General features: G+C 44.8%; 1 protein-coding gene across 3 annotated transcripts in view; it reads right to left on the bottom strand.

Annotated features, from left to right (window-relative positions):
* Window positions 1-27,724, bottom strand: part of GFOD2 (glucose-fructose oxidoreductase domain containing 2) — a 63,919-nt gene that overhangs the window by 19,576 nt on the left and 16,619 nt on the right. For all 3 annotated transcript variants that reach the window (XR_005288541.2, XM_038368846.2, XM_043495177.1), the window contains one exon: window positions 6,801-7,144. Coding sequence is in view for 2 of the 3 variants with exons in the window: in XM_038368846.2 (XP_038224774.1) it covers window positions 6,801-7,059 (259 nt within the window). In the remaining variant the exon portion in view is untranslated. The remainder of the gene's footprint in view (window positions 1-6,800; window positions 7,145-27,724) is intronic.

Here is a 27,724-nt window from a genome sequence, read left to right as displayed (position 1 = left end):
ATAGGTATCTATATAAGGAAAAGCCCCAAATATCAGGACTGTTCTTATAAAATCAGGACATCTGGTCACCATAATCTGGGTCAGGGAGCCCTAATAAGTACTCTCTCTCAGAAGTCTCCCCCCACCTACTGCTTCAGCCTTTCTCTTCCTGTCGCCAGGCACTTGTCTACACAGGAAACTTATACTGGTATAAATAAGGTGCAAATTTAAACTGCTATAATTATATCAGTATAACTCTCACTGTGGACACTATTATTCCAGCATAAGAGTGTCTTTTTTTCTGTTCAGTTTGTGTCACTTTGGCAGAAGTTTAAACTAAATCAAAAAAGCTACCTGTTCTGGAATAAGCTTGTCCACAAGGGCAGTTATACTGGTATAACTGGCAAACTGTCCTGTGTACATGCGCTGTAGGAGATGAGTCATACTGTTCTGAACCATCCAGGATCTCTCTCTCTGTCTCATGCTCTGTCCTTTAACAGCAGCACTGCTGGAAAAGCACTGAACTCCCCCTTGTGGTAAAAGCCTACAGAAAGGAAAGTGAAATGGGTGGATACGTTAAGGAACTGGAAGGCGTTATTTTTGTGGATTGTGTGGCAAAGAGATTTAGGCAAAATGGTAAATTATATAGGCATTTGCACAGCAGAATAACTGTTACATACAGGGTCCTGACAATTGTAGCATCGCTAAGATGAAATACTACATCCAAACATCCAAGCTATCTTTCATATTCAATTGCAAGGAAAGTTGTTTACACAGAGTTAAGGTTGCCCGGTGATAGTGTATGCCCTTCCAGAATGGCAAGGTCAGCAAAACTCAACCTTCTGGAAAACCAGGAGCTACACAGTTAAGGTAAATGCCCATGCAACCTTAACTCTACCCTCTTCGAGTGATGGCCCAATACCATAACACACACATACTCCCACTTTGCCTTTTCTCTGTAATGGACAGGCGCTACCTGCACTTGCCCTATGCTCAAACAGAGAGCCTCCTCCCCCAATCAAATACCACATTTGTAAAATTTAACAACCACTTTATACCCTTTTACAACCCCTTTACACTAGAACTTTACACTACAACTCCTTTACCCTAAACCTGTAATTTCCCCTGCCCATCATTAAAGCCACAGACTGCTCTCATACCACCTCACAACTGAGGATACCTATGGCAAAAGCCCCCAGTGCCCTGGTATTGACGCAACCTACATAATTCTGTACTGAAATGATGCAGACTGGAACCTCAAGATACAGGTAAATGTTTTCCCTTTGATAACACACAAGGGCAGGGGGGAGTGGGGAGAGGGACAATGCAAACCCAGATCTCTTCATATCACAATCACAGCTCTCCCAAGCTGCTCCAACTTATTCCTCCACCATCCAAGAACTATACCTAACAAAAAGTGAATACAGCTGGAGTGTGTGCAGAGAATTACTAGTGGCTATCGCCAGCACCAGGCAGGCAGAGTTAACTCTATGTAGGCGTTTACCTTAACTCTGTATTTCCTGGTTCTCCGAAGGTTGATTTTGCTGAACTTGATGTTCTAGAAGGGCATGAGCTAACACTGGGCAACCTTAAATCTGTGTTAATGAAGGTTTTTTTCTATTTAATTTGCTAGTTTTTTAAACAGAAAAAGAAATGTTTGTTGGTAGGCGTTAACGGTCATTTAGACCATTTTAGTTCTCACTGAGGCTTGCAGTGGATATGCTACCTCAGATATGCTATGGCTAGACAATAATCAAAAGACCTAGCTTTTATATAGTGATTTTCATCAGCAGATTTCAAAGAATTTTACTTGCATTTGCCCCCAAATACAAAAAAACCAAAAACCCTGACAGGCAGATTTTCGCAACCTGCCTTTTCCAAATTTCTGCCCAACATGGGACTCAAATTGATATTAGCTGGGTAGGTCAAGTTCAAAGTACTACTGCTGATCCCCTTGAGCTACCCAGCACGTGTGGAACTATGGGGGCTAACTCTTTATCCGTGCATGCTCAGCGTAACCTTTAAGGTGCGAGAATAGGCTCATGAGCCTTAGTGTGCCTAAAGTAGTAAACTTTTTCAATCAAACATTTTAATGTGATTTCCCCCCCGAAGAGCTGCATTCTGTTGGGGTAACCCTCAAGTGTTTGGGACCCTGGAGCGATGAGCTGAGCCCTGGGTTTGATCTCTATCTGTGAGCAAAAATAAGTCGCTAGAATCTGTCAGCCTTAAGAAAAGTCTGTGTCTCTCCCCTCCCCTCCAGAGGCTGCATTTTAGGAAACCCTGGGTCAAATGGCCCCAAATTTGGATCCACAACAGAACCCTGAAGCCCAATGAAGCACATCAAATTCCAAAGCAATCCAAGTAACCATGTACATTTTAAAGCACTTAGGGTTGAGCTTTAAACAGAAAGCTGGTCTTAAGGTTAACTATAGTAGAGCTCTCGCTCTGCTGTAATCCATTTAGTCTTGGCCATTTTCACATTAGTTTGAAAAAAGAGCGTGCACATTAGATACCTCAAGGAATTATTATTGGGATGTGGAGCCTTTCAGTGGTTCATATACAGCCCAGGTCAGAGGTGGGCAAACTACAGCCCGCGGGCCTGTACTGCCCGGCCCTTGAGCTCCCGGCCAGGGAGGCTCGCCCCCAGTCCCTCCCCCACTGTCCCTCCTCCCCTGCAGCTACGCCGCCACATGGGCAGCGTGGTTTGTGCCCGCCCACCTCCCAGGCTTTCCAATAAGCCAGTCCTGCTGCTCTGAGCGGCATGGTAAGGTGGTAGGGAGCGCGGGCGGGGGGGTTAGATAAGGGGGAGGGAGCCCCGGGGGGCAGTCAGGGGATGGGGAGCAGGGTACGGTTGGCTGGGGTGGAGGTTCGGGGGGGCGGGTGGGATCCCGGGGTGCCTGTCAGGGGTCGGGGGTGTGGATGGGGTCGGGGAAGTCTGGGTTGGATAGGGGGTGGGGTCCTGAAGGGGCGATTAGGGGCAGGGGGTCCTGGAAGCCGGTGGTCAGGGGACAAGGAGCCGGGGGGGTTGGATGGGTTGGGGGTTCTGAGGGGGGTGAGAAGTGGGAGGGGGCAGATAGGGCCGGGGGCCAGGCTGTTTGGGGAGGCACAGCCTTCCGTACTCGGCCCTCCATACAGTTTCGCACCCCGATGTGGCCCTCAGTCCAAAAAGTTTGCCCACCTCTGGCGCAGGTTGTTAGAGACTAAAAGTCACCTGAAGGCTGTACAGTAATCTGTCAAGCAGCTGGCAGGCCAAACTTTTAATTTTGAGAACATCACACTTCACATACTTCTGGTCAGTCACAGCAGAAAGGCTAAGGGCTATACAAAATAAACTGCCCCTCTTGCTCCTGCGTGGGGTGGTCCCTTTAAGGTCAGGGCTTGTGCAGACTGGTAGCTGAGTTGCAGGAAGATTATTCTGCAACCCTACAACCACAATCATTGATGCACCTATTCAGTGATTAACTGATATGGCTGCAGTCTCCAGAACTGTGTATCCAGCATTTCTCACAAATACCAGATTCATTTCAGCTTGCCCCTCCTGCCTCCAAATGTGCAAGTGACAATGTTGACCCCACCACAACCAGTACTGCTACTTGTCCTACATTAAAATGTCTATCAAAGGAAATTTTAAAGAATCCTAGCGTCATTTAGTCCATAGGCTCTTCATGGAGATGTATAATCAATAACTAGAAGCATGCTCCTCTATTGCCCTGTCCTCCACAGGCATTTGGGAGGGACTGAGCAAATTTCAATTTCAATCATAATCACAATTAAATGACCAGCTATGTTTCAAACCTCAAGAAATACTGCCTGTTTTGAAGTACTGCCAACATGTGACAACTGTCTATGCAGGAATGTGATAACCTCAGTCCAAAATGCTTTCCTTCATTTTGCTACTTCCTGTTTACACAAAGCTCTGAAACACAAAAATCCTCCCACTGCTTGCAAGAAGGAGATGGAAAAGCTGTATGCAGATGGTAATAGTAATATACTTGGTCAACATCACAGGACACCTGCTCCAGGAACGATAAAGGTGAACTACCTAAAAATGCAAAACAGTGATAGAGCCCTTTTCTGTCTACCTCAAGACAAACATACATTTAATGTATTTGTAACACATTATCCCACACAGCCAGATGGACAAAGCATACATCACAAAGATCTCTCTTATCTTTCAAATATGTAAAAACCCACCTAACCCAAGAGAGCAACTGAATGGCTCCCTCTTGATCTACTCCATACAGCAACTCTTTAAAGGATCAGCACGGTAGGTGTTCTGGTGTCCTGAACAAATTCTAATTTGTTTTTTTCTAATATTCTGCCTCCTTAAGTTCCCAAGCCATTTCAGTTAAATATGTTTCTTTTTGCTTTCACCTTAAACTGATGCATTCTATCAAGAGGTGGCTGCATTTCAGTTGTGGGAAATATGAGAGACATTTTATGAAGTGGCTTTAGATCCTTTGGGATGAAAAATGGTACATAAATGTAAAATAGTTTCTTGCCTTACTGGTTACTTATTAGTCATGCAGGTCTTAATTTTAATTACTGACTAGGTATTGATCAGCTATGCTTTGCTCAGGGCTCGAAGTTAATACTACAATGTCACTTATGTTAGGATTGTACCCCTATGTGTTATTGATTGTTGATTAACTGTTTATGATTACCAATAAATTTAAAAAAATTGAACTAATATTAGTGCCACCTGGCACCACTGCTGCCTCCCATGGCAAAACAGATGATATGGTGAGACTGGCTTTCATTGCACGGCAAGCAGTCTAGCCATTCTCAGTTCCCCAATCTCCCAGCTGGTAAAGCACAATTATGCCCCCAGCCATATACAATTCCCTTTCAAAAAGGCTCTAGATGTAATGATTGCTATATTAATGTTGATATCCTATCAGGCATACTTGCCATCTCTGAGCCCATCATATAACAGGTGTTCCTCCAAAATTCTGGACCAAGGAAGAACATTCTTGGTAGTATGTGCATGCCTCCTGAATTTGGTCCCACCAGAAATGTATTTAAGGAACATCCTAGACAAATTTAGAAAAAACTGAAAGACAGGAGAACTAGTAATTACCTATTGATTCTGAAATGGTACATCAGACAGTCTTTAGATGAGAACACTTTAGGGAAAATAAAAATAAATGAAAAGTAATAATCCTCTGCTGTTCCAGAGTTTATTTGATAATCTCTTAAAAAGCCATCAGTCCTTCTCTTTTCACCTTTCCATTAACTAAACACACACTTGTCTCACAACTAATAATCTTCATTTCATCTTCATTTTCTTCATCTTCTTTGATTGGAGTGATGCCATTTCATGTTTCCTTACCTTTGAGGAATGGGAGTTATATTAACAACCTAAATTTGTCTCATATTCAGTTTAGTTTACCAGAAACGGTTCACCCATATAAATTCATCTAACCGACAGAGTATCGTAGCAAGCGAAACAGTCACCATTTAAACAGCATTTAGAAGAGATTTTAGCATATTTCAAGCAATGAATTCTCATGTGTATATTTGCCATTGCAGTAGTTCCTTGGGACCTAGGACTAGCAGTAATAAAGCACTCAATACAAGTCTTACAACAACGTGAAGACAAAATCCAAAGATCACCTCCCCAAACATTTGGCTGACATCTTAGAAGGGTTAGCATGAGATGTTTACTTCAAAAGCAAGTTACTTTAACACAAAAATCTACTTAAAAGGCAGAGAATAAAGGATTACCCTAGCTGATGCAGCATGACATATTCGCTAGTCCTAGAAACCTATTCACTTTGAACTTTATTAAGAGTCAACAAGAAGTTGAACTTTAGATTTACAAGACTATCTATAGGCACACACCACCCTGTATAAAAACATTAAAGGTCAAGAAATCAAAAGTTAGGAAGATGGTGAACTCAAATTGCCTATGTAACCAGTTCCCAGTCTCCTTCTCCAGCCAGTCCCAATATCACTCCGTCTCCCCACCAGCTCTCAGCCCTCCCTCTCCAGAGTTCTTGTCCCAATCCACTTCTTCCACCCTTCTCTTGGCTCAGCCTTTGTCCCCTCTGTATTTCAGTCAAGATGATTCCTCCTCATACACCATGCTGCCGGGTGCCAGAAGAGGGAGCAACAAGAGATACTCTCCAGGCTTTCAATTCATGTGTGTAGTGCCATAGGAGCCCTCAGCAACTAAGAGCAGGGCAAGTCCAGCTCAACCCTTGGATGGAGCATGCTCAGTACTGAATTGTCAAAGAATTTAGCTCCCAAACTCAGAAATCTCTTGAGCATCTGCAGATTTTTTTAAACCTCATCACTTGGTCAAATTTTGTCATTTACTTATGTGAGCAGCAGGGAAAAAAAAATCCCTGATGGGGTGGGGGAGAAAGAAGAAGAGCCAGCACCACACCACCACTGCATGGGGGCACTAGAGCTTCTCAGCTAAACCCTTGTAAAAAAAAAAAAAATTTTGAACATGGGCAACAAAATGTATTTTGCCCTAATCTAATTCTCCAAAGTAGCTGACCATTTTTTCTGAAGTTTTCCAAAAAAATTCAGCCTGAGGCAGACACCCAGCATGGGAAATTTCAGCCTAAACAGGTAAAGTTACAAGAAATTATAAATAAGGTCTTATAATGGGAAGTGTCAGGTAACTAACTACAGGCAGCACTACCAGCTCCAAATAAAACACGATTTAGAATGGCATTTTTATAGCACTACTGATTATGCATTGACAAGCCAACAGTAACAAATTTAAATCTATTAGAAAGTGTTTTTTCAATCAGATAGTCAAAAAAAAAAAAACCTTTTGCTCTGACTCAAAAGAGAATTCACAGTACCTAGAGCTTTCACAGCAATTTGCCGGGTTAGTGGTGGAGGGATGTTGATGCAAACCAAATCTACATCCTGGTGCAGCAAGACATCATCAGTCTGACTTGTGTAGAACTCAATGTTCATTTCCTCTGCTAGCTGCTTTGCTTCCTCTTCAGTCTTCCCCCAAAGTGCTTCGATGGAGAAACCCTCTGCTCTCAACAAAGGTACTAGTACCCGGGCAGTGCTGCCAGTCCCAAACACACCCACTCCAGGAAGCATTTTCATTGCGTGTTCACTCAAGCCTTAGTGTCCATACGTAGACCACCAGCATAAGGTTTAGCTCCTCAGCCTTCCATCTCAACCACAGCTCCTAAAAACAGCAAATGATACAGCTGGATATTACCAGAGGGTACATTTTTACATCAAATGCATTCACTACTGAATGTTAGTATCTACCATTTTGATGTCATATGCAAAATGCTGAGAACCTCAAAGTGAAATCATAGATAAACCTAAGAAAGAGCAGCAAAAACCTGCAGACTAAAAGGAGATCCACAGTGCCCGAGTCTTTAATGAGAAGGTGTAACAGAGAAACAACATCTTAACAGGTGAGCTTCCAAGAGGCTACTTGGCTCAAGATGAAACACTGCATACTGAGATATTTAGTCTTAGTGGCCACATCTTCACATTAAAGATGAGAGAGAATACCATATGCCTCATTTTTTGCTCATTTGGTGCAGTCCCCAGGTAATCTGGCATGGTTCAGTGACTTTTAGACATGCCAGACCTATGGTCTCTGTGTTATAAATGTAGATCTCTATAGTCACACAAGTAAATATACTGTCCTGAACAAGACATATTCCAAGTAATTATCTTGGTAAAATGTGAAGCGTGGTGGGTCTCTGTTTAACTAATTTAACTTTAAGCACTAAAAATAAATGATACAAAAGGAGACAGTAGATGGTACAGCCACACTACAATCTGGGAATACAGTAACGTCCAGACTGTTGATGTCAGCTGAGAAATAAAGATATTGGTTTTCATAGATTCCAAGACCAGAAGGTACCATTGTGATCATCTAGTCTGACCACCCTGTAAAAAAAAAAAAAAAAAAAAAAAAAAAAAAAAAAAAAAAAAAAAACCACAGGACATAAAACTTCCCCAAAACAATTCCTAGAGCAGATCTTTAGAAAAACAGCCAATCTTGATTTAAAAATCAAATGATGGAGAATCTACTAAGACCCTTGGTAAGTTTAGGAATGTAGGTAGAGAAAGGAATACGTAATAGAAAGCACCCTCGTAAAGAAGAGACATAAAATGTCTAATAAAGAACCAAGGAGAATGGTACTACAGCCCTGCTAATCTTGGCATACATATATTACTAAAACCTCTCCTGATTGTAGATTCTAAGCCTGAGGCAGTGCAAAGGCAGCAACCTTTCATATGAAGGGTTAAAGGGAAGCGCTACAGCAAAGAACAAAGAAACCTATCAAGCTATTTAACTGTAGGGAAACTCAGTATCATCACTGCACAATAAGATTTAGTTAAAAACAAAATTTTAACAACTAATATAATGAAAGTGTTCTCTTCAGTGAGAATAAGGAGAAGGATGTGTACTTAGTTTGTTTTTATTCCTTCCCACATTTTACATTCTGTGCCTGATTCATTCCACATACCACCATTAGTGCCTTGTAGCAGTCCAAATATAAATTCTTTGTATATCTGATGCCTAGCTGATGTAATTCCCTTCTGCCCAATTTCCACATCAGCAACCAACTAAAATACCCCTCAAAGTGTCTATTAGTTATCATAGCATTGTTTGTGTTTCACAGTGAGGGTACAGTACCTTGGTACATGTAAAAAGTACTTTAAATTAAGCAGTGTGAAACAAAGCAAGCAGGGGAAGACATGACAATAAAATGAAGGTTTACAACTCTACTTTAACAGGAAAAGTAATGCATAGTTTGTATTCCTGATGCCTAGTGTATGGAAGGATGTTCCACAGCATTTGTCTATAAAAAGCTTCTTTCCATACCAAACACTGTCTCCTCAGTGTGTTTGTTCTGCTTAAGCTTTTTTACTCCAGCCAGGATCTCCCCTTAAAATTTGCTCCAGTGCCACTGCTAGGAAGTTTTACTAAACTTAGTTGATTAGAACAGATAGAACATATTTTCTTGAACTAGTAGTTTATACAAGATCTTTCCCATTGATTTTTAAATAAAAGAGGTATTTAATTAGCTATACAATTATTTTTGCTCACACACATTTAAAGAAAACCTCAATTTGCAGGTGTACAATAGATGAAAAATATAGTATGAGAAGCAGTTCATATTATATTTCTGGTTTAACATTTGTTTAAGATACATAAAAGAAAAATGAGTTAATAACTAAATACAAATGTGAAATCAAATGAAAACTTGTTATATTTTTCATCTTCATATAAACAATTCCAGTTTATATGTAACTATGTTTTGTGAAAGGTTGCCATGTGTAATCTCTCCACATATCTTGTTTTATATATTCATTTTTCTGTTGCTGAAATATTTAATCAGACACTATGATGTTTGTTATATAACCCTTAATAATTTGATCAATGGTATTTTGCCAACCTTACCAACCAATATACTTGCATTCTAAAAGATGATCGCTATCACCAATATACCAATGCCCGTTTACTTTCTTAGATGTTCTTGTCCTATGTATGGCTACACAGAAGATGTTATTTGTTGCTTGGGCTCCTTAAGAGTGTTCCTTTAATAGGTTTTTATTTCCCTATAAAGTGGAAACATATGGAAATTAAGGCTCTTACCACACCCCTTTCTCTAGATGCAACAATATGTTGACTTTTTTTGATAAATAAAATATTTAAAAATTAAAATAAGAACTGTCTATACAGAGCTGACACTTTACTGAGCACCAGATTTTGCAACCTTTACTCATGCTGAGAAGTATCTTACTCCTTGAATAGTCCTCACTGAGTATGAATAGAGTATTGCTCTACTCAGTGTGAGAGTAAGGGTATCACAATCTGACCCTTTGTGTCATTGTTAACTGAAATGCGAGACCATATTGAGCAGCACTGTTAACCTGAGATTATTTCCTTTGTTTCTCCTGCCCAATACCACATTATACCTGCTATTGCAATTAACTGATTTCTTCATCATCCATCGCCGTGATTTACATTTTAATGTGCTTTTGCTGATCAATTTACAGAACTCTTGTGGCTTTATCTCTAGTATTCCAACACATAAATGTGTGTAAATTTGTGTTTGTCTAACCTAGGGTTGTCACCTTTCTAATGGCTGGTAACCAGACCCCGAGGCCTCACCCCTTTCTCCTCCTCTTCCCCCAAAGTCCCACCCCTTTCTCCACCAATTGCGCCCCACATTTAAAAAAAAAAAGGCACCTGGACACACAAGCCAAAACCCCAGACTGTCCAGGCGAAAACTGTACTGGTGGTGTACAGGGTATGTCTACACTACTAAATTAGGTCGAATTTATAGAAGTAGATTTTTTAGAAAGTAATTTTATACAGTTGATTGTGTGTGTCCCCACACTAATGCACTAAGCGCATTAAGTCAGTAGAGTGCGTCCACAGTACCGAGGTTAGCATTGACTTTCAGAGCGTTGCCTAGCTATCCCACAGTTCCCGCAGTCTCCACCACCTATTGGAATTCTGGGTGGTTTTGGGTACATGTCGTCAGTCGCCCCTCCCTCCATGAAAGCAACGTCAGACAATTGTTTCACACCTTTTTCCGTGCGGGCACCATACTGCTTTCAGCAGCCGGTGCAGTTGGTCTGCAAACCATCGTCATCATCCACCTCTTCTGCTGCAACTCTGCTCTCCTGATGCTATGAATCCACCTGGCAGGTCCTCTAGTCTATACGAGGGTCATCATCCACCTCTTCCGCTGGCACTTTTCTCTCCTGGTGGTCTCGCAGGGCCGCTTCAACTCTGCTCAGCTGCTCTTGTCTCACCATACCATGGCAAGCGTGCAGCCCACTCAGCTATTGTGTCCTGGCAGCAGACGGTGCAGTAGATCTGCAAAACTGGTCATCCAACCACCGCTTCCCCCGCAACTCTGCTCTCCTGCAGACACCATACCACGGCAAGCATGGAGCCCGCTCAGATCACTGCAGCAGATTTGAGTATTGTAAATACCTCATGCATCATGATGCAGTATATGCAGAACCAGAACCTGCAAAAGCAGGCGAGGAAGCGATGGCAGCGGGTGACAAGAGTGATGAGGACATGGACACAGACTTCTCTCAAAGCACAGGCCCTGGCAATTTGGCCATCCTGGTGGCAATGGGGCAGGCTCATGCCGTGGAATGCCGATTCTGGGCCCAGGAAACAAGCACATACTGGTGGGACCACATAGTGTTGCAGGTCTGGGATGATTCCCAGTGGCTGAGAAACTTTCGCATGCGTAAGGGCACTTTCATGGAACTTTGTGACTTGCTTTCCCCTGCCCTGAGGCGCAAGAATACAAGATGAGAGCAGCCCTCACAGTTGAGAGGCGATAGCCCTGTGGAAGCTTGCAACGCCAGACAGCTACCAGTCAGTCAGGAATCAATTTGGAGTGGGCAAATCTACTGTGGGGGCTGCTGTGATCCAAGTAGCCAACGCGATCACTGAGCTGCTGCTATCAAAGGTAGTAACCCTGGGAAACGTGCAGGTCATAGTGGATGGCTTTGCTGTAATTGGATTCCCTAACTGTGGTGGGGCGATAGATGGAACCCATATCCCTATATTGGGACCGGACCACCAAGGCAGCCAGTACATAAACCGAAAGTGGTACTTTTCGATGGTGCTGCAAGCACTGGTGGATCACAAGGGACGTTTCACCAACATCAATGTGGGATGGCTGGGAAAGGCACAACGCTCGCATTTTCAGGAACTCTGGTCTGTTTGAAGAGCTGCAGCAAGGGACTTACTTTCCAGACCAGAAAATAACCGTTGGGGATGTTTATTTCTTCATCTTCTTGGTTCATTCTACTTCCCTGTAAGCCAACCGCCCTCCCCTCTTCTCCCCTCCCCCCTTCGATCACCGCTTGCAGAGGCAATAAAGTCATTGTTGTTTCAAATTCATGCATTCTTTATTAATTCGTCACACAAATAGGGGGATAACTGCCAAGGTAGCCCAGGAGGAGTATGGGAGGAGGAAAGGACAAGGCCACACTGCACTTCAAAAAACTTATTGAATGCCAGCCTTCTGTTGCTTAGGCAGTCCTCTGGGGTCGAGCCGTTGGGTGCCTGGAGGGCATCTCCCCGCATTCTTGGGCATCTGGGTGAGGCGGCTATGGAACTTGGGGAGGAGGGCGATTGGTTACACAGGGGCTGCAGTGATGGTCTGTGCCTTTCCTGCACCTCAATCATATGCTGGAGCATATCAGTTTGTTCCTCCAGTAGCCTCAGCATTGCATCCTGCCTCCTCTCATCATGCTGCCACCACCTTTCCTCTTGATCCCATCACCTCTCTTGTGGCTCCCGCCTCCTGTCATAGCATTCATTTTGTGCTTTCCTGGACTCTGCACTTGTCTGCCTCCACGCATTCTGCTGGGCTCTTTCCGTTTGGGTGGACTGCATGAGCTCAGAGAACATTTCATCACAAGTACGGTTTTTTGGCCTTCTTATCTGCACTAGCCTCTGGGACAGAGATGCTAGTGGCAGCGTTGAAACATTTGCAGCTGCAGAAGGAAAAAAGGGGATAGTAAAACTGAAAGAGACACATTGGCCATTTAAAAGGAGGGGCTGATGTTTTTGGGTTAACATGCAGCACAAACCCAACTAAACCCCCCCCCCACACACACACCCAATTCTCTGGGATGATTGCTTCACCCCTCCCCCTCACCACATGGCTAACAGCGGGGATGATTTCTTTTCAGCCACAGGCAAACAGCCCAGCAGGAACAGCCACCTCTGAATGTCCCCTTAATAAAATTCCCCTATTTCAACCAGGTGACCATGAATGATATCACTCTCCTGAGGATAACACAGAGAGATAAAGAAGAGATGTTGCTTGAATGCCAGCAAACACCGGGACCACACGCTGCCATGCTTTCTTATGCAATGAATCCAGACTACGCGCTACTGGCCTGCTGTGGTAAAGTGTCCTACCATGGAGGATGCAATAAGGCTGCCCTCCCCAGAAACCTTTTGCAAAGGCTTTGGGAGTGCCTCCAGGACAGCTTCATTGAGATGTCCCTGGAGGATTTCCACTCCATCCCCAGACATGTTAACAGACTTTTCCAGTAGCTGGAATGCATCCCAAGTCCTCAGGGCAAATCAATCATTAAACACGCTTGCTTTTAAACCGTGTATTATATTTACAAAAGGTACACTCACCTGTGGTGCCTTCTCTGCCAACAAGGTCCAGGAGCCCAGATTGGGAGGGTGCTGTCTCCAGGGTGATAAACAGTTCCTGGCTGTCTGGGAGAACGGTTTCTCCGCTTGCCTGGTGAGCGCTATCATCTTCCTCGGCCCCAAAATCCTCATCCCTGTTGCGTGAGACTCCCTTGCAGGAGTCCACATACAGGTGTGGGGTAGTTGTAGGGGCACCCCCTAGAATTGCATGCAGCTCACCATAGAAGCGGCAGGTCTGGGGCTCTGACCCCGAGAGGGCGTTTACCTCTTGGGTTTTTTGGTAGGCTTACCTGAGCTCCTTAAGTTTCACACGGCACTGCTGCGGGTCCCTGTGATAGCCTCTGACCTTCATGCCCTTGGAGATTTTTTCAAGTATTTTGGCATTTCGTCTTTTGGAACGGAGTTCTGATAGCACGGATTTATCTCCCCTTACAGTGACCAGATCCAGTATCTCCCGTTTGGTCCATGCTGGAGCTCTTTTGCGATTTTGGGACTCCATGGTCATCTCTGCTGATGAGATCTGCAAGGTCACCTGTGCTGATCAGCTTGCCACGCTGGCCAAACAGGAAATGAAATTTGAAAGTTCGTGGGGCTTTTCCTGTCTACCTGGCCAGTGCATCCGAGTTGAGCGTGCTGTCCAGAGCAGTCACAATGGAGCACTGTGGGATAGCTCCTGGAGGCCAATACCATCAAATTGCGTCCACACTAACCCAAATTCGACCCAGCGATGTCGATTTCAGCGCTAATCCCCTCGTCTGGGAGGAGTACAGAAATCGATTTTAAGAGCCCATTAAGTTGACAAAAATGGCTTCGTTGTGTGGACGGGTGCAGGGTTAAATCGATCTAATGCTGCTAAATTCGACCTAAACTCGTAGTGTAAACCAGGGCTAAGTTAATTGGAACTATGTTTCCTTCTCTGTGTTTAGGAAGCCTTTTAAAAAGGACCACATTTCTCTTGTTCAGGGAGACGCAAAGAATCAGGAGAAAGGGGAGGGGAAAAAAAAAAAAAAAAAAAGGTAAAAGCTTTCTTAGATTATACCTAAAACACCCTACAGGGGCAAGAGCAAGACTGTCCCTGATGACATTACAAAAAAAGATACAAAGGCAGAAACACCTTTGCTATTTTAGAAAACTATTTCCGTCTACAATAAAGGCACTTCCAATATTCAACTTCAGTTTTCCTTTACGCTGGCCCATACTGAACAATTCCTCTCTCCATTGCATTTACCCCCAGCAAACACAGATACTTGTATACCGTTACTATATCCCCACATTTACCAGGCATTTAGCCAACCCAGACATATTTAGTTCTTATAATCTTTGCTGATAAAAAAAATCAGACCCTACAGCTATTTATTTAATGTCCTTCTTTGAATTTCCTCTGCCCAAACCTGTCTGTAGTATTTGAAATGTTGTCTCACCAGAGCTACATGAAAGACAGCCCCCTCCCCCTGATCAGAGATACCTACAGTCCAAGATTGGGCTTTGCGGGGGACTGTTATATATCCCATTGCAAGTTCGCATCCAACATCATGTCCACTATTGACAGTTTTCAGGGTTACGAAGTCAGGTAAATTTCTTCTTTTAAAACAGTATGGAAAGATTTAAGTTTGCTTTTCTTTAAAAGCTCATTTTCGGAGAGCAACGGTCTGGTCTCCTCTTTGACATCCCCTTTTTGAGCCTAGAAAGAATTGTTGACAGACCCTTAGAAAGAGCAGGTCAAACAGGAGCATTGTCTTGCTCTTGAAAAAATGCCTACAAACCCTTCTATAAGCAACAAAAAGCATTATCCTTTTGGTAAGAGAAAGAGCAAAGCACCATTTACAGTGTTTCCTATACATCTTCCCCTCCTAGAAAAGCCACATTGTAAGCTAAACAGTAAATGAGACTGTAAATTTAAATGAGAGTCTCACTATTAACATAGCAAAATCTTTTATAAGGTACTAGTGCTTAGTAAGCACTTTGGAGAAAGTGGAGAAAAGACTGGGTCTCCACATACGTTCATGCAGTGCCTATTAAAATGAGGCCTTAATCAGGCCTCTGGGTACTTCCATCACAAAGCAAAATACAGTAAGTCAGAAAAATAGCAAAGCAAGCCCAGCACTACTGAGCTTTTATTTTGCTTGAGGTGTATAAATGTTTATGGAGGCTATAAAAAATTACCAAATATTTACCCAATGTTCTGTGTTCTGGTACTCATATAGTGCCATACTCCTTTGCTTTCTTTTATGGGCAGAATGCAGAGCTCACTTACAACTGGAATTCACTCCCAGTTAATAAGCATCTAACATTAAATGGAACCCTGTCAAACAAGTCTAGTAGCAAAGGACTTTGAAGGACATTTGTTATGTATATAAAGATTTCATTTCACTGATAGGAAACACTTTTCACTTTCATGCTTATTTAACTTTATCAGCTAATAATGCCTTCTACCCAACTGGCAGTTTTCTATGAACATGAAGAATGATAGTGTAACAATGCACCTATATTTGCTGGGGTTGGGGCTGAAAAGCAGGCAGCAGCATGTGACAGAAAGAATATCATAGCCTCCAGCAATTATGTAGACACAGAGTCAAAACTACAGAGCACATGAAAAGAGTCTAGGAAGGCCCAAACGGCTTGAAGTTGTTAATATGATTCCAAACATAGCACTTCATAAAATATTTAACTGCAGGCCCTTGACACTCAAACTGAATTCACTGTTTCAACTCCTTTTAAGTTTTGATTTGCTTTTTCTGTATTTCCTGTCCTGACAGCTCTTAGAAATCACACAATGGTTTCTAAGGAAGTAGCTCACGAAAGCTTATGCTCTAATAAATTTGTTAGTCTCTAAGGTGCCACAAGTACTCCTTTTCTTTTTGCGAATACAGACTAACATGGCTGCTACTCTGAAACCTGTCATTATGCAAGGCACTGAATTTAGCCGTATAGAGTGGAAATCTGTCAACTTCATGAAAAAAACTCGTACAGATACAGACAGACATTATCTTCCGCTCCAAATGCAAACAGATGGACATCATACCGAAAGGACTGAAGGTAAAAAATCCATTACAATCTACATACCACACAGACTATGCTGACAGCTTGTGCCACACACTCTCAAAGAAACTGCGGAACCACCTGATCAACATCTTCTACAGCAAACAGGGAAAGATTAAGAATGAGCTCTCAAAATTGGATACTCTCATAAAGAGCCAACCTTCCACATAAACTTCCTCGTGGCTGGACTTTACAAAAACTAGACAAGCCATTTACAAAACACACTTTGCTTCTCTACAAAAGAAAAAGGACACTAAGCTATCTAAACTACTACATGCCACAAGGGGCCACAACAATGGTTCCCATAACCCACCCAGCAATATTGTTAATCTATCCAACTATACTCTTAGCCCAGCAGAAGAATCTGTCTTATCTCGGGGCCTCTCCTTTTGCCCCTCCACCCCCACGAACATGATACAGTTCTGTGGTGACCTAGAATCCTATTTTCGACGTCTCAGACTCAAGGAATATTTCCAACACACCTCTGACCAACGTATTAACCCACAGAGACCTTCCTACCAACACTACAAAAAGAAGGATTCTGGGTGGACTCCTCCTGAAGGTCGAAACAGCAGCCTGGATTTCTACATAGAGTGCTTCCGCCGACGTGCACGAGCTGAAATTGTGGAAAAGCAGCATCGCTTACCCCATAACCTCAGCCATGCAGAACACAGTGCCATCCACAGCCTCAGAAACAACTCTGACATCATAATCAAAAAGGCTGACAAAGGAGGTGCTGTCGTCATCATGAATAGGTCGGAGTATGAACAAGAGGCTACTAGGCAGCTCTCCAACACCACTTTCTACAAGCCATTACCCTCTGATCCCACTGAGAGTTACCAAAAGAAACTACAGCATTTGCTCAAGAAACTCCCTGAAAAAGCACAAGAACAAATCCGCACAGACACACCCCTAGAACCCCGACTTGGGGTATTCTATCTGCTACCCAAGATCCATAAACCTGGAAATCCTGGACGCCCCATCACCTCAGGCATTGGCACCCTGACAGCAGGATTGTCTGGCTATGTAGACTCCCCCCTCAGGCCCTACATTACCAGCACTCCCAGCTATCTTCGAGACACCACTGACTTCCTGAGGAAACTACAGTCCATTGGTGATCTTCCTAAAAACACCATCCTGGCCACTATGGATGTAGAAGCCTCTACACCAACATTCCACACAAAGATGGGCTACAAGCCATCAGGAACAGTATCCCCGATACTGTCATGGCTAACCTGGTGGCTGAACTTTATGACTTTGTCCTCACCCATAACTATTTCACATTTGGGGACAATATATACCTTCAAATCAGCAGCACTGCGATGGGTACCTGCATGGCGCCACAGTATGCCAACATTTTTATGGCTGACTTGGAACAACGCTTCCTCAGCTCTCATCCCCTAATGCCCCTACTCTACTTGCGCTACGTTGATAACATCTTCATCATCTGGACCCATGGAAAAGAAGCCCTTGAGGAATTCCACCATGATTTCAACAATTTCCATCCCACCATCAACCTCAGCCTGGACCAGTCCACACAAGAGATCCACTTCCTGGACACTACCGTGCTAATAAGCGATGGTCACATAAACACCACCCTATATCGGAAACCTACTGACCACTTTTCCTACCTACATGCCTCTAGCTTTCATCCAGATCATACCACTCGATCCATTATCTACAGCCAAGCTCTACGATATAACCGCATTTGCTCCAACCCCTCAGACAGAGACTAACACCTACAAGATCTCTATCAAGCATTCCTACAACTACAATACCCACCTGCTGAAGTGAAGAAACAGATTGACAGAGCCAGAAGAGTATCCAGAAGTCACCTACTACAGGACAGGCCCAACAAAGAAAATAACAGAACGCCACTAGCCATCACCTTCAGCCCCCAACTAAAACCTCTCCAACGCATCATCAAAGGATCTACAACCTATCCTGAACGACGACCCATCACTCTCACAGATCTTGGGAGACAGGCCAGTCCTTGCTTACAGACAGCCCCCCAATCTGAAGCAAATACTCACCAGCAACCACACACCACACAACAGAACCACTAACCCAGGAACCTATCCTTGCAACAAAGCCCGTTGCCAACTCTGTCCACATATCTATTCAGGGGATACCGTCATAGGGCCTAATCACATCAGCCACACTATCAGAGGCTCGTTCACTTGCGCATCTACCAATGTGATACATGCCATCATGTGCCAGCAATGCCCCTCTGCCATGTACATTGGCCAAACTGGACAGTCTCTACGTAAAAGAATGAATGGGCACAAATCAGACGTCAAGAATTATAACATTCAAAAACCAGTTGGAGAACACTTCAATCTCTCTGGTCACTCGATTACACCTAAGAGTAGCTATCCTTCAACAAAAAAGCTTCAAAACCAGACTCCAACGAGAGACTGCTGAATTGGAATTAATTTGCAAACTGGATACAATTAACTTAGGCTTGAATAGAGACTGGGAATGGATGAGTCATTACACAAAGTAAAACTATTTCCCCATGTTATTTCTCCCCCCACCCCACCCCCCACTGTTCCTCAGATATTCTTGTTAACTGCTGGAAATAGCCTACCTTGCTTGTCACCATGAAAGGTTTTCCTCCTTTTCTCCCCCCCCCCCGCTGCTGGTGATGGCTTGTCTTAAGTGATCACTCTCCTTACAGTGTGTATGATAAACCCATTGTTTCATGTTCTCTGTGTGTGTGTATATAAATCTCTCCTCTGTTTTTTCCACCAAATGCATCCGATGAAGTGAGCTGTAGCTCACGAAAGCTTATGCTCTAATAAATTTGTTAGTCTCTAAGGTGCCACAAGTACTCCTTTTCTTTTTGCGAACACAGACACTAGATCCTGCCATCAGCGAACAGTATTCTTGCCAGCAAGTTAAAAAAGTATGGATTGGATGAATGGACTATAAGGTGGATAGAAAGCTGGCTAGATCATCAGGCTCAATGGGTAGTGATCAATGGCTCGATGTCTAGTTGGCAGCCGGTATCAAGCCGAGTGCCCCAGGGATTGGTCCTGGAGCCGGTTTTGTTCAACATCTTTATTAATGATCTGGATGATGGGACGGATTGCACCCTCAGCAAGTTTGCTGACGACGCTCTACTGCGGGGAGAGGCAGATACACTGAAGGTTAGGGAAAGGGTCCAGAGTGACAGCATATACTAATATTTAGACGGTAACATATCCATCAATTCTTCACAGGGATAATCTACTTTCAAGTAGCCAGTCAACTAATTTTAGCTTCAGGAGACAGCAACATTCCCTAAGGACCAAAATTTGGGCAATTTGTTTAAATGAGGGGATTACTTTTCTCATCCGCACATGTTTCACTATTTAAACCAGAAGCGTCAAAATTTTGCCCAGTTGAGGACCATGATGGTAGTATGCCAAAACCATGAGAAATGCACCTGAACTCAAAGCATTTCCAGGCATTTACCTAGTATCTCTGAATTATACCTAAAATACCCACTCTTTCTAGAGGTTGATGACACACACAGACTTTATTCAAGAAAGGTCACTTATCTGTAATGTTCTGAGTGTAGTGCTGTATACCTCCACCCTCCTAGATCACATGGAATTACTGGAGATTTATAGTTCTGTAAGTTATCTTAGCCGCAAGGCACTATTATTATACACCATGCCTGCCTCAAGACAGATACCACACCCATCACACCTAACTGGTAATTTTTTTTCAATTTAGGTTAAACTAGAAAGGCCAGCTTCTCCTGTAACGTATCCATAGATAGCAATACCCCTGAAAAACTCCATTTACAGGTCAGTAATCATCCTCTTTCTAAAGCCAAGTGTTGTCTATGGCATTCTACCCCGAGTGACTAAGCTGCTTCAAAACAATCAAAGGCAGAAATGCCAAAGTATTTTGTTTTCCTTTAACATGAAGGAATTTATGCTAAATATGAGATTTCTTTTTATGAGAAGTAACTCCAATATCTATTCTTAATAAAAACCGCGCTCAAAACAATTATCTAGAGAAGAATACGGATAAAAGCCACATGTTTGATCAGAAGCAGATTAAGATTTATTGGGGCTCTGGGCACAAAAAACACTTTGGGCCCCTCTATCATGGGTGCCCAGGAGCACCAGAACCGGAGGGGATGGAGAACCATCCCCCCCCCGACTTTTTAGCATGGGCATAGCCTCAGGCAGGCATGGAGCAGCAATGGCATGGGTGTAGTTTGGGGGGGCAGGAAGGGGTGTTGCCCCCCCAAACTGAAAACCTCAGGCCAGAGGCAACAGGAGGAGCGGTACTGCATGTGGTTGCTGCCACAGGCACAAAGGCCAGGCGGAAGTGGAGGCAGTCTGTCAGCAGGGGCAGCTTGACAGCAACGGCACCCAGTGGGGGCAGGCACTGAGCAAGCCCAGGTGGAGTGCAGTGACCAGTGAGGCCAGGCTAGTAGCAGTGGGAGCTGCGCTGGAGGCGGCCTCCCTGCCAGCTCCTTGCTGCCTGTGACCTTCCTGGGGTTCCCCACCACCTCCCAGCAGGGGCAGGGCCTTCTCTCCCTGCAGAACGTCTGCAGCGAGGGGACAGGAGACTGGACCAGAGCCCCCACCTCTGGGTCCAACCTGCAGCAGCATGCCCCAGGGAATGGGGACACAGGCTGGGGGCTGCTCTCAGGCACTCCTCAATCCCTGTGCTTCACTGCAAGGGCATACAAGGGCAGTATGCCTACAGCCACTCAGTTCCTTCTCACTGTACAATCTCTTGTGATATGGTAGGGGGGGATTCAGCTGTTGTGACCTGCACTGGATGTGCCATGTTTGTCTTTCTTCCACAGGACAGAAGCGACTTTGTCTGTACAAAGTGCAAGCTGGTCTCCATATTGGAAGAGAAGATTGAAGGTCTGGAGCAACAGGTAACGACCCTGCGTTGTATACGAGAGACTGAGGATTTTCTGGACCAAACTCAGGATAGCCTTCTAGGGGCACAAAGCTCTAAAGATATAGAGCAGGTTGCACAGAGGAGCCAAGAGGCCAGTGAAGAAGCTTGGCAACATGTGACCTCCAGAAGAGGTAAGCGGAATGTCCGGGTTCCAGTAACACAGACACAGGTAACTAACCGCTTTCATGTTCTCTCCACAGGTACCAATGCGGAGAGTGGACCAGATGATATGTCTGGGGGGAGAAAGCGGAAGGAGACTCCGCTGGTTGGGAGGCATGAGATGCGATGTCCTGAGGTTGGGGGTTCCACGACCACCACTCCCAAGAGGAGAAGGCGGGTGGTGGTGGTCGGGGACTCTCTCCTCCGGGGGACTGAGTCATCTATCTGCCGCCCTGACCGGGAAAACCGAGAAGTCTGCTGCTTGCCAGGGGCTAAGATTCGTGATGTGACGGAGAGACTGCCGAGACTCATCAAGCCCTCGGATCGCTACCCCTTCCTGCTTCTCCACGTGGGCACCAATGATACTGCCAAGAATGACCTTGAGCGGATCACTGCGGACTACGTGGCTCTGGGAAGAAGGATAAAGGAGTTGGAGGCGCAAGTGGTGTTCTCGTCCATCCTCCCCGTGGAAGGAAAAGGCCTGGGTAGGGACCGTCGAATCGTGGAGGTCAACGAATGGCTACGCAGGTGGTGTCGGAGAGAAGGCTTTGGATTCTTTGACCATGGGATGGTGTTCCATGAAGGAGGAGTGCTGGGCAGAGACGGGCTCCATCTTACGAAGAGAGGGAAGAACATCTTTGCCAGCAGGCTGGCTAACCTAGTGAGGAGGGCTTTAAACTAGGTTCACCGGGGGAAGGAGACCAAAGCCCTGAGGTAAGTGGGAAAGCGGGATACCGGGAGGAAGCACAGGCAGGAAGGTCTGTGAGGGGAGGGCTCCTGCCTCATACTGGGAATGAGGGGCGATCAACAGGTTATCTCAAGTGCTTATATACAAATGCACAAAGCCTTGGAAACAAGCAGGGAGAACTGGAGGTCCTGGTGATGTCAAGGAATTATGACGTGATTGGAATAACAGAGACTTGGTGGGATAACTCACATGACTGGAGTACAGTCATGGATGGTTATAAACTGTTCAGGAAGGACAGGCAGGGCAGAAAAGGTGGGGGAGTAGCACTGTATGTAAGGGAGCAGTATGACTGCTCAGAGCTCCGGTACGAAACTGTGGAAAAACCTGAGTGTCTCTGGATTAAGTTTAGAAGTGTGTGCAACAAGAGTGATGTCATGGTGGGAGTCTGCTATAGACCACCGGACCAGGGGGATGAGGCGGATGAGGCTTTCTTCCGGCAACTCACGGAAGCTACTAGATCGCATGCCCTGATTCTCATGGGTGACTTTAATTTTCCTGATATCTGCTGGGAGAGCAATACAGCGGTGCATAGACAATCCAGGAAGTTTTTGGAAAGCGTAGGGGACAATTTCCTGGTGCAAGTGCTAGGGGAGCCAACTAGGGGGAGCGCTTTTCTTGACCTGCTGCTCACAAACCGGGTAGAATTAGTGGGGGAAGCAAAAGTGGATGGGAATCTGGGAGGCAGTGACCATGAGTTGGTTGAGTTCAGGATCCTGACGCAGGGAAGAAAGGTAAGCAGCAGGATACGGACCCTGGACTTCAGGAAAGCAGACTTTGACTCCCTCAGGGAACAGATGGCCAGGATCCCCTGGGGGACTAACATGAAAGGGAAGGGAGTCCAGGAGAGCTGGCTGTATTTCAAGGAATCCCTGTTGAGGTTACAGGGACAAACCATCCCGATGAGTCGAAAGAATAGTAAATATGGCAGGCGACCAGCTTGGCTTAATGGTGAAATCCTAGCGGATCTTAAACATAAAAAAGAAGCTTACAAGAAGTGGAAGGTTGGACATATGACCAGGGAAGAGTATAAAAATATTGCTCGGGCATGTAGGAAAGATATCAGGAGGGCCAAATCGCACTTGGAGCTGCAGCTAGCAAGAGATGTCAAGAGTAACAAGAAGGGTTTCTTCAGGTATGTTGGCAACAAGAAGAAAGCCAAGGAAAGTGTGGGCCCCTTACTGAATGAGGGAGGCAAGCTAGTGACAGAGGATGTGGAAAAAGCTAATGTACTCAATGCTTTTTTTGCCTCTGTTTTCACTAACAAGGTCAGCTCCCAGACTGCTGTGCTGGGCAACACAAAATGGGGAAGAGATGGCCAGCCCTCTGTAGAGATAGAGGTGGTTAGGGACTATTTAGAAAAGCTGGACGTGCACAAGTCCATGGGGCCGGACGAATTGCATCCGAGAGTGCTGAAGGAATTGGCGGCTGTGATTGCAGAGCCCTTGGCCATTATCTTTGAAAACTCGTGGCGAACGGGGGAAGTCCCGGATGACTGGAAAAAGGCTAATGTAGTGCCCATCTTTAAAAAAGGGAAGAAGGAGGATCCTGGGAACTACAGGCCGGTCAGCCTCACCTCAGTCCCTGGAAAAATCATGGAGCAGGTCCTCAAAGAATCAATCCTGAAGCACTTAGAGGAGAGGAAAGTGATCAGGAACAGTCAGCATGGATTCACCAAGGGAAGGTCATGCCTGACTAATCTAATCGCCTTTTATGATGAGATTACTGGTTCTGTGGATGAAGGGAAAGCAGTGGATGTATTGTTTCTTGACTTTAGCAAAGTTTTTGACACGGTCTCCCACAGCATTCTTGTCAGCAAGTTAAGGAAGTATGGGCTGGATGAATGCACTATAAGGTGGGTAGAAAGCTGGCTAGATTGTCGGGCTCAACGGGTAGTGATCAATGGCTCCATGTCTAGTTGGCAGCCGGTGTCAAGTGGAGTGCCCCAGGGGTCGGTCCTGGGGCCCGTTTTGTTCAATATCTTCATAAATGATCTGGAGGATGGTGTGGATTGCACTCTCAGCAAATTTGCGGATGATACTAAACTGGGAGGAGTGGTAGATACGCTGGAGGGGAGGGATAGGATACAGAAGGACCTAGACAAATTGGAGGATTGGGCCAAAAGAAATCTAATGAGGTTCAATAAGGATAAGTGCAGGGTCCTGCACTTAGGATGGAAGAATCCAATGCACCGCTACAGACTAGGGACCGAATGGCTCGGCAGCAGTTCTGCGGAAAAGGACCTAGGGGTGACAGTGGACGAGAAGCTGGATATGAGTCAGCAGTGTGCCCTTGTTGCCAAGAAGGCCAATGGCATTTTGGGATGTATAAGTAGGGGCATAGCGAGCAGATCGAGGGACGTGATCGTTCCCCTCTATTCGACACTGGTGAGGCCTCATCTGGAGTACTGTGTCCAGTTTTGGGCCCCACACTACAGGAAGGATGTGGATAAATTGGAAAGAGTACAACGAAGGGCAACAAAAATGATTAGGGGTCTAGAGCACATGACTTATGAGGAGAGGCTGAGGGAGCTGGGATTGTTTAGTCTGCAGAAGAGAAGAATGAGGGGGGATTTGATAGCTGCTTTCAACTACCTGAAAGGGGGTTTCAAAGAGGATGGCTCTAGACTGTTCTCAATGGTAGCAGATGACAGAACGAGGAGTAATGGTCTCAAGTTGCAATGGGGGAGGTTTAGATTGGATATTAGGAAAAACTTTTTCACTAAGAGGGTGGTGAAACACTGGAATGCGTTACCTAGGGAGGTGGTAGAATCTCCTTCCTTAGAGGTTTTTAAGGTCAGGCTTGACAAAGCCCTGGCTGGGATGATTTAACTGGGACTTGGTCCTGCTTTGAGCAGGGGGTTGGACTAGATGACCTTCTGGGGTCCCTTCCAACCCTGATATTCTATGATTCTATGATAGGACTCACAAACAGAAGGGATGGAAGGGAACTTTGTGAAATGTGCATATGGACAACTTATCTCAAAGAACTCCAGTTACCATCCACAGGTAAATAACTTCCTTTTCTCATTTGAGTGATTGTCTATATGCACCTTCCGCTGATGGTGACTCCCAAGCAGTGATCATATTAAGGAGGGTGGAAGATTGGAATAGTTAATGAACAATGATTGAAGGACAGCTTTGTCAAATGCAGCATTGGATCTAGAGGATTCCCTTAAGTGTCACTTAGTGTCAAGTGAACATGTTCAAGTAGCAGCCTTACAAATGTCTGATATCTGTAACTTTCACAGTGATGCTGCTGTAACAGCTTATGCTCTGGCAGAGTATGTTCTGATCATGGATGGTGCGTCTACTCTGGCTACCTCACAGCATGTTCTAATGCAGTTAGAAATCCAGCTAGATAGTCTGCAATGAAACTGCGGAGCTCCTCATACTTTCCACAATAGAGAAGAAGAGAGTCTTGGAGACATTCTAAAAGGATTTAGGTAGTAGGCCAAGGTGCTCCTCACATCCAAGGTATGCAACACTGCCTCTAATTTGGATGTGAGAGTGTGGAAAGAATATTGATGGGTGTAAAGGTCAATTGAGATAGAATTCATCACTACTTTAGGAAGGAATTTAAGATGCCTGCTCATTGATACTTTATCCAGGTGGAATACTGTGTACAGTGAGTCACCCTTAGCACTAGAACCTGTCCTACTCTTCTGGCTAAGTTATTACAGGTTATTACATTTACAGGTGTAGCAGAGAAGAGGCAGCCATAAGCTCGAAGGGTGGTCCCATGAGGACTGCAAGCACTAGGTTTAAGTCCTATGGGGAAATCTGTTCTCTGGTAAGTGGGAATACCTCAACTAGGCCTTTCAAGAATCTTGTCACCGTAAGGTGAGAGAAGACTCTATGGGTTTTACCAGCGGCAATGCAGACAGGTGCATGGGAACTGGTCTTTGGGGGGGGCAGCATGGCAATCTCTGACACAGTGATGGTGCTCTGTCCCAATCAGCTTGATTATAGTGCCAAGAGAGTCAGTGTTGGGGCAGCTGACGTAGTCAGAGCTGCGTGTGGTGCTGTACTCCTTTCTGAGGTTGTGGGTTTTGGTATGTGGTTCTTCAGTGCCATATGGTTGGAACCAGCTCAAGACTGGGCCACGAAGTCTCAGATGATATATGGTGCCACGAGGACGGTTTTCCTCTTAGAGGAAGCTCTGGTGGGCAACCTGCCCGAGACTTCTAGCTCCCTGTAGTCTGTCTGAGGACAATCCTATCATAGTCACAATTCAAGTCAGAGCTCTCAAAGGAAAACTGCCTGAACTCATTCACTTCAGTTTTGATGATCCCTGTACAGGGAGGTCCAGTGAGCTCAGTTCAGAAGCAGGTCTCACTGAGATTATTAGGAAGACCTGACAGTAGGCCTCCCTGTCCTTCCTATCTTGGGAGCTGAAGGACTGGAAAATCGCACAGTTACAGTACTGAGGATATCTGATTCTCCCAGACAATATAGCCACTTCAAGTGTCCATCCAAAGCTGGGATAGCTCCCTTGCAAGAGAGGCAGTGTTTATATTTGACCAAATCAGATGACACCATACCAAATGGGTAAGTTCTAACAACTAAAAGTTAAAACCAACCAAACTACTAAAATTTCTAATTCTACTATAAAACTAACTGTAAAACTATTGGCTAACACTGTTAGTGGAGCTGGTGGTCTCTTGGTTTATTGGGCTCTATCTCTAAGTCACGAGAGGAAGTGAATAATTGCAATGTGCCTCACCCTCATCTGTCCTTATAGTGGAGCACAAAGACCAAAGAGTGTATCCACACTCAACAAATACCGCTTACCAAAAAGACTCCAAGGATCTCTAGCACCGGAAGCCTCGGTGCAGCCAGGCACTTGGGCAGCACTGGGCTCCCATGTGGCAACCCAGCTCCCAGCAAGGGAGTAGGGAACACAGGTGGTAGCCAGGCTCTAACTGAAGCTCCCCACCCACCCCGGGGTGACAGCCTGAGCTGCGAGCGACTTTATTGTCAATTTCATGGCTCTAGCATGGAGCCATGGAAGTGACAAGGATGACAGCCAATAGCTGATGTAAGTAACCCGCAGTGTCTACAGGTTTCAGAGTAGCAGCCGTGTTAGTCTGTATTTGCAAAAAGAAAAGGAGGACTTGTGGCACCTTAGAGACTAAAATTTATTAGAGCATAAGCTTTCGTGAGCTACAGCTCACTTCATTGGATGCATTTGGTGGAAAAAACAGAGGGGAGATTTATATACACACACAGAGAACATGAAATAATGGGTTTATCATACACACTGTAAGGAGAGTGATCACTTAAGATAAGCCATCACCAGCAGCAGGGGGGGGGAGGAGGAAAACCTTTCATGGTGACAAGCAAGGTAGGCTATTTCCAGCAGTTAACAAGAATATCTGAGGAACAGTGGGGGGTGGGGTGGGAGGGAGAAATAACATGGGGAAATAGTTTTACTTTGTGTAATGACTCATCCATTCCCAGTCTCTATTCAAGCCCAAGTTAATTGTATCCAGTTTGCAAATTAATTCCAATTCAGCAGTCTCTCGTTGGAGTCTGTTTTTGAAGCTTTTTTTGTTGAAGGATAGCCACTCTTAGGTCTGTAATCGAGTGACCAGAGAGATTGAAGTGTTCCCCAACTGGCTTTTGAATGTTATAATTCTTGACGTCTGATTTGTGTCCATTCATTCTTTTATGTAGAGACTGTCCAGTTTGGCCAATGTACACGGCAGAGGGGCATTG

Source organism: Dermochelys coriacea, chromosome 12 (genome assembly GCF_009764565.3).
Source record: "Dermochelys coriacea isolate rDerCor1 chromosome 12, rDerCor1.pri.v4, whole genome shotgun sequence".
In the NCBI taxonomy this organism is placed as follows: domain Eukaryota; kingdom Metazoa; phylum Chordata; order Testudines; family Dermochelyidae; genus Dermochelys; species Dermochelys coriacea.
The sequence above is the reverse complement of the archived record's forward strand: the minus strand, read 5'-3'. Positions and strand labels throughout refer to the sequence as shown.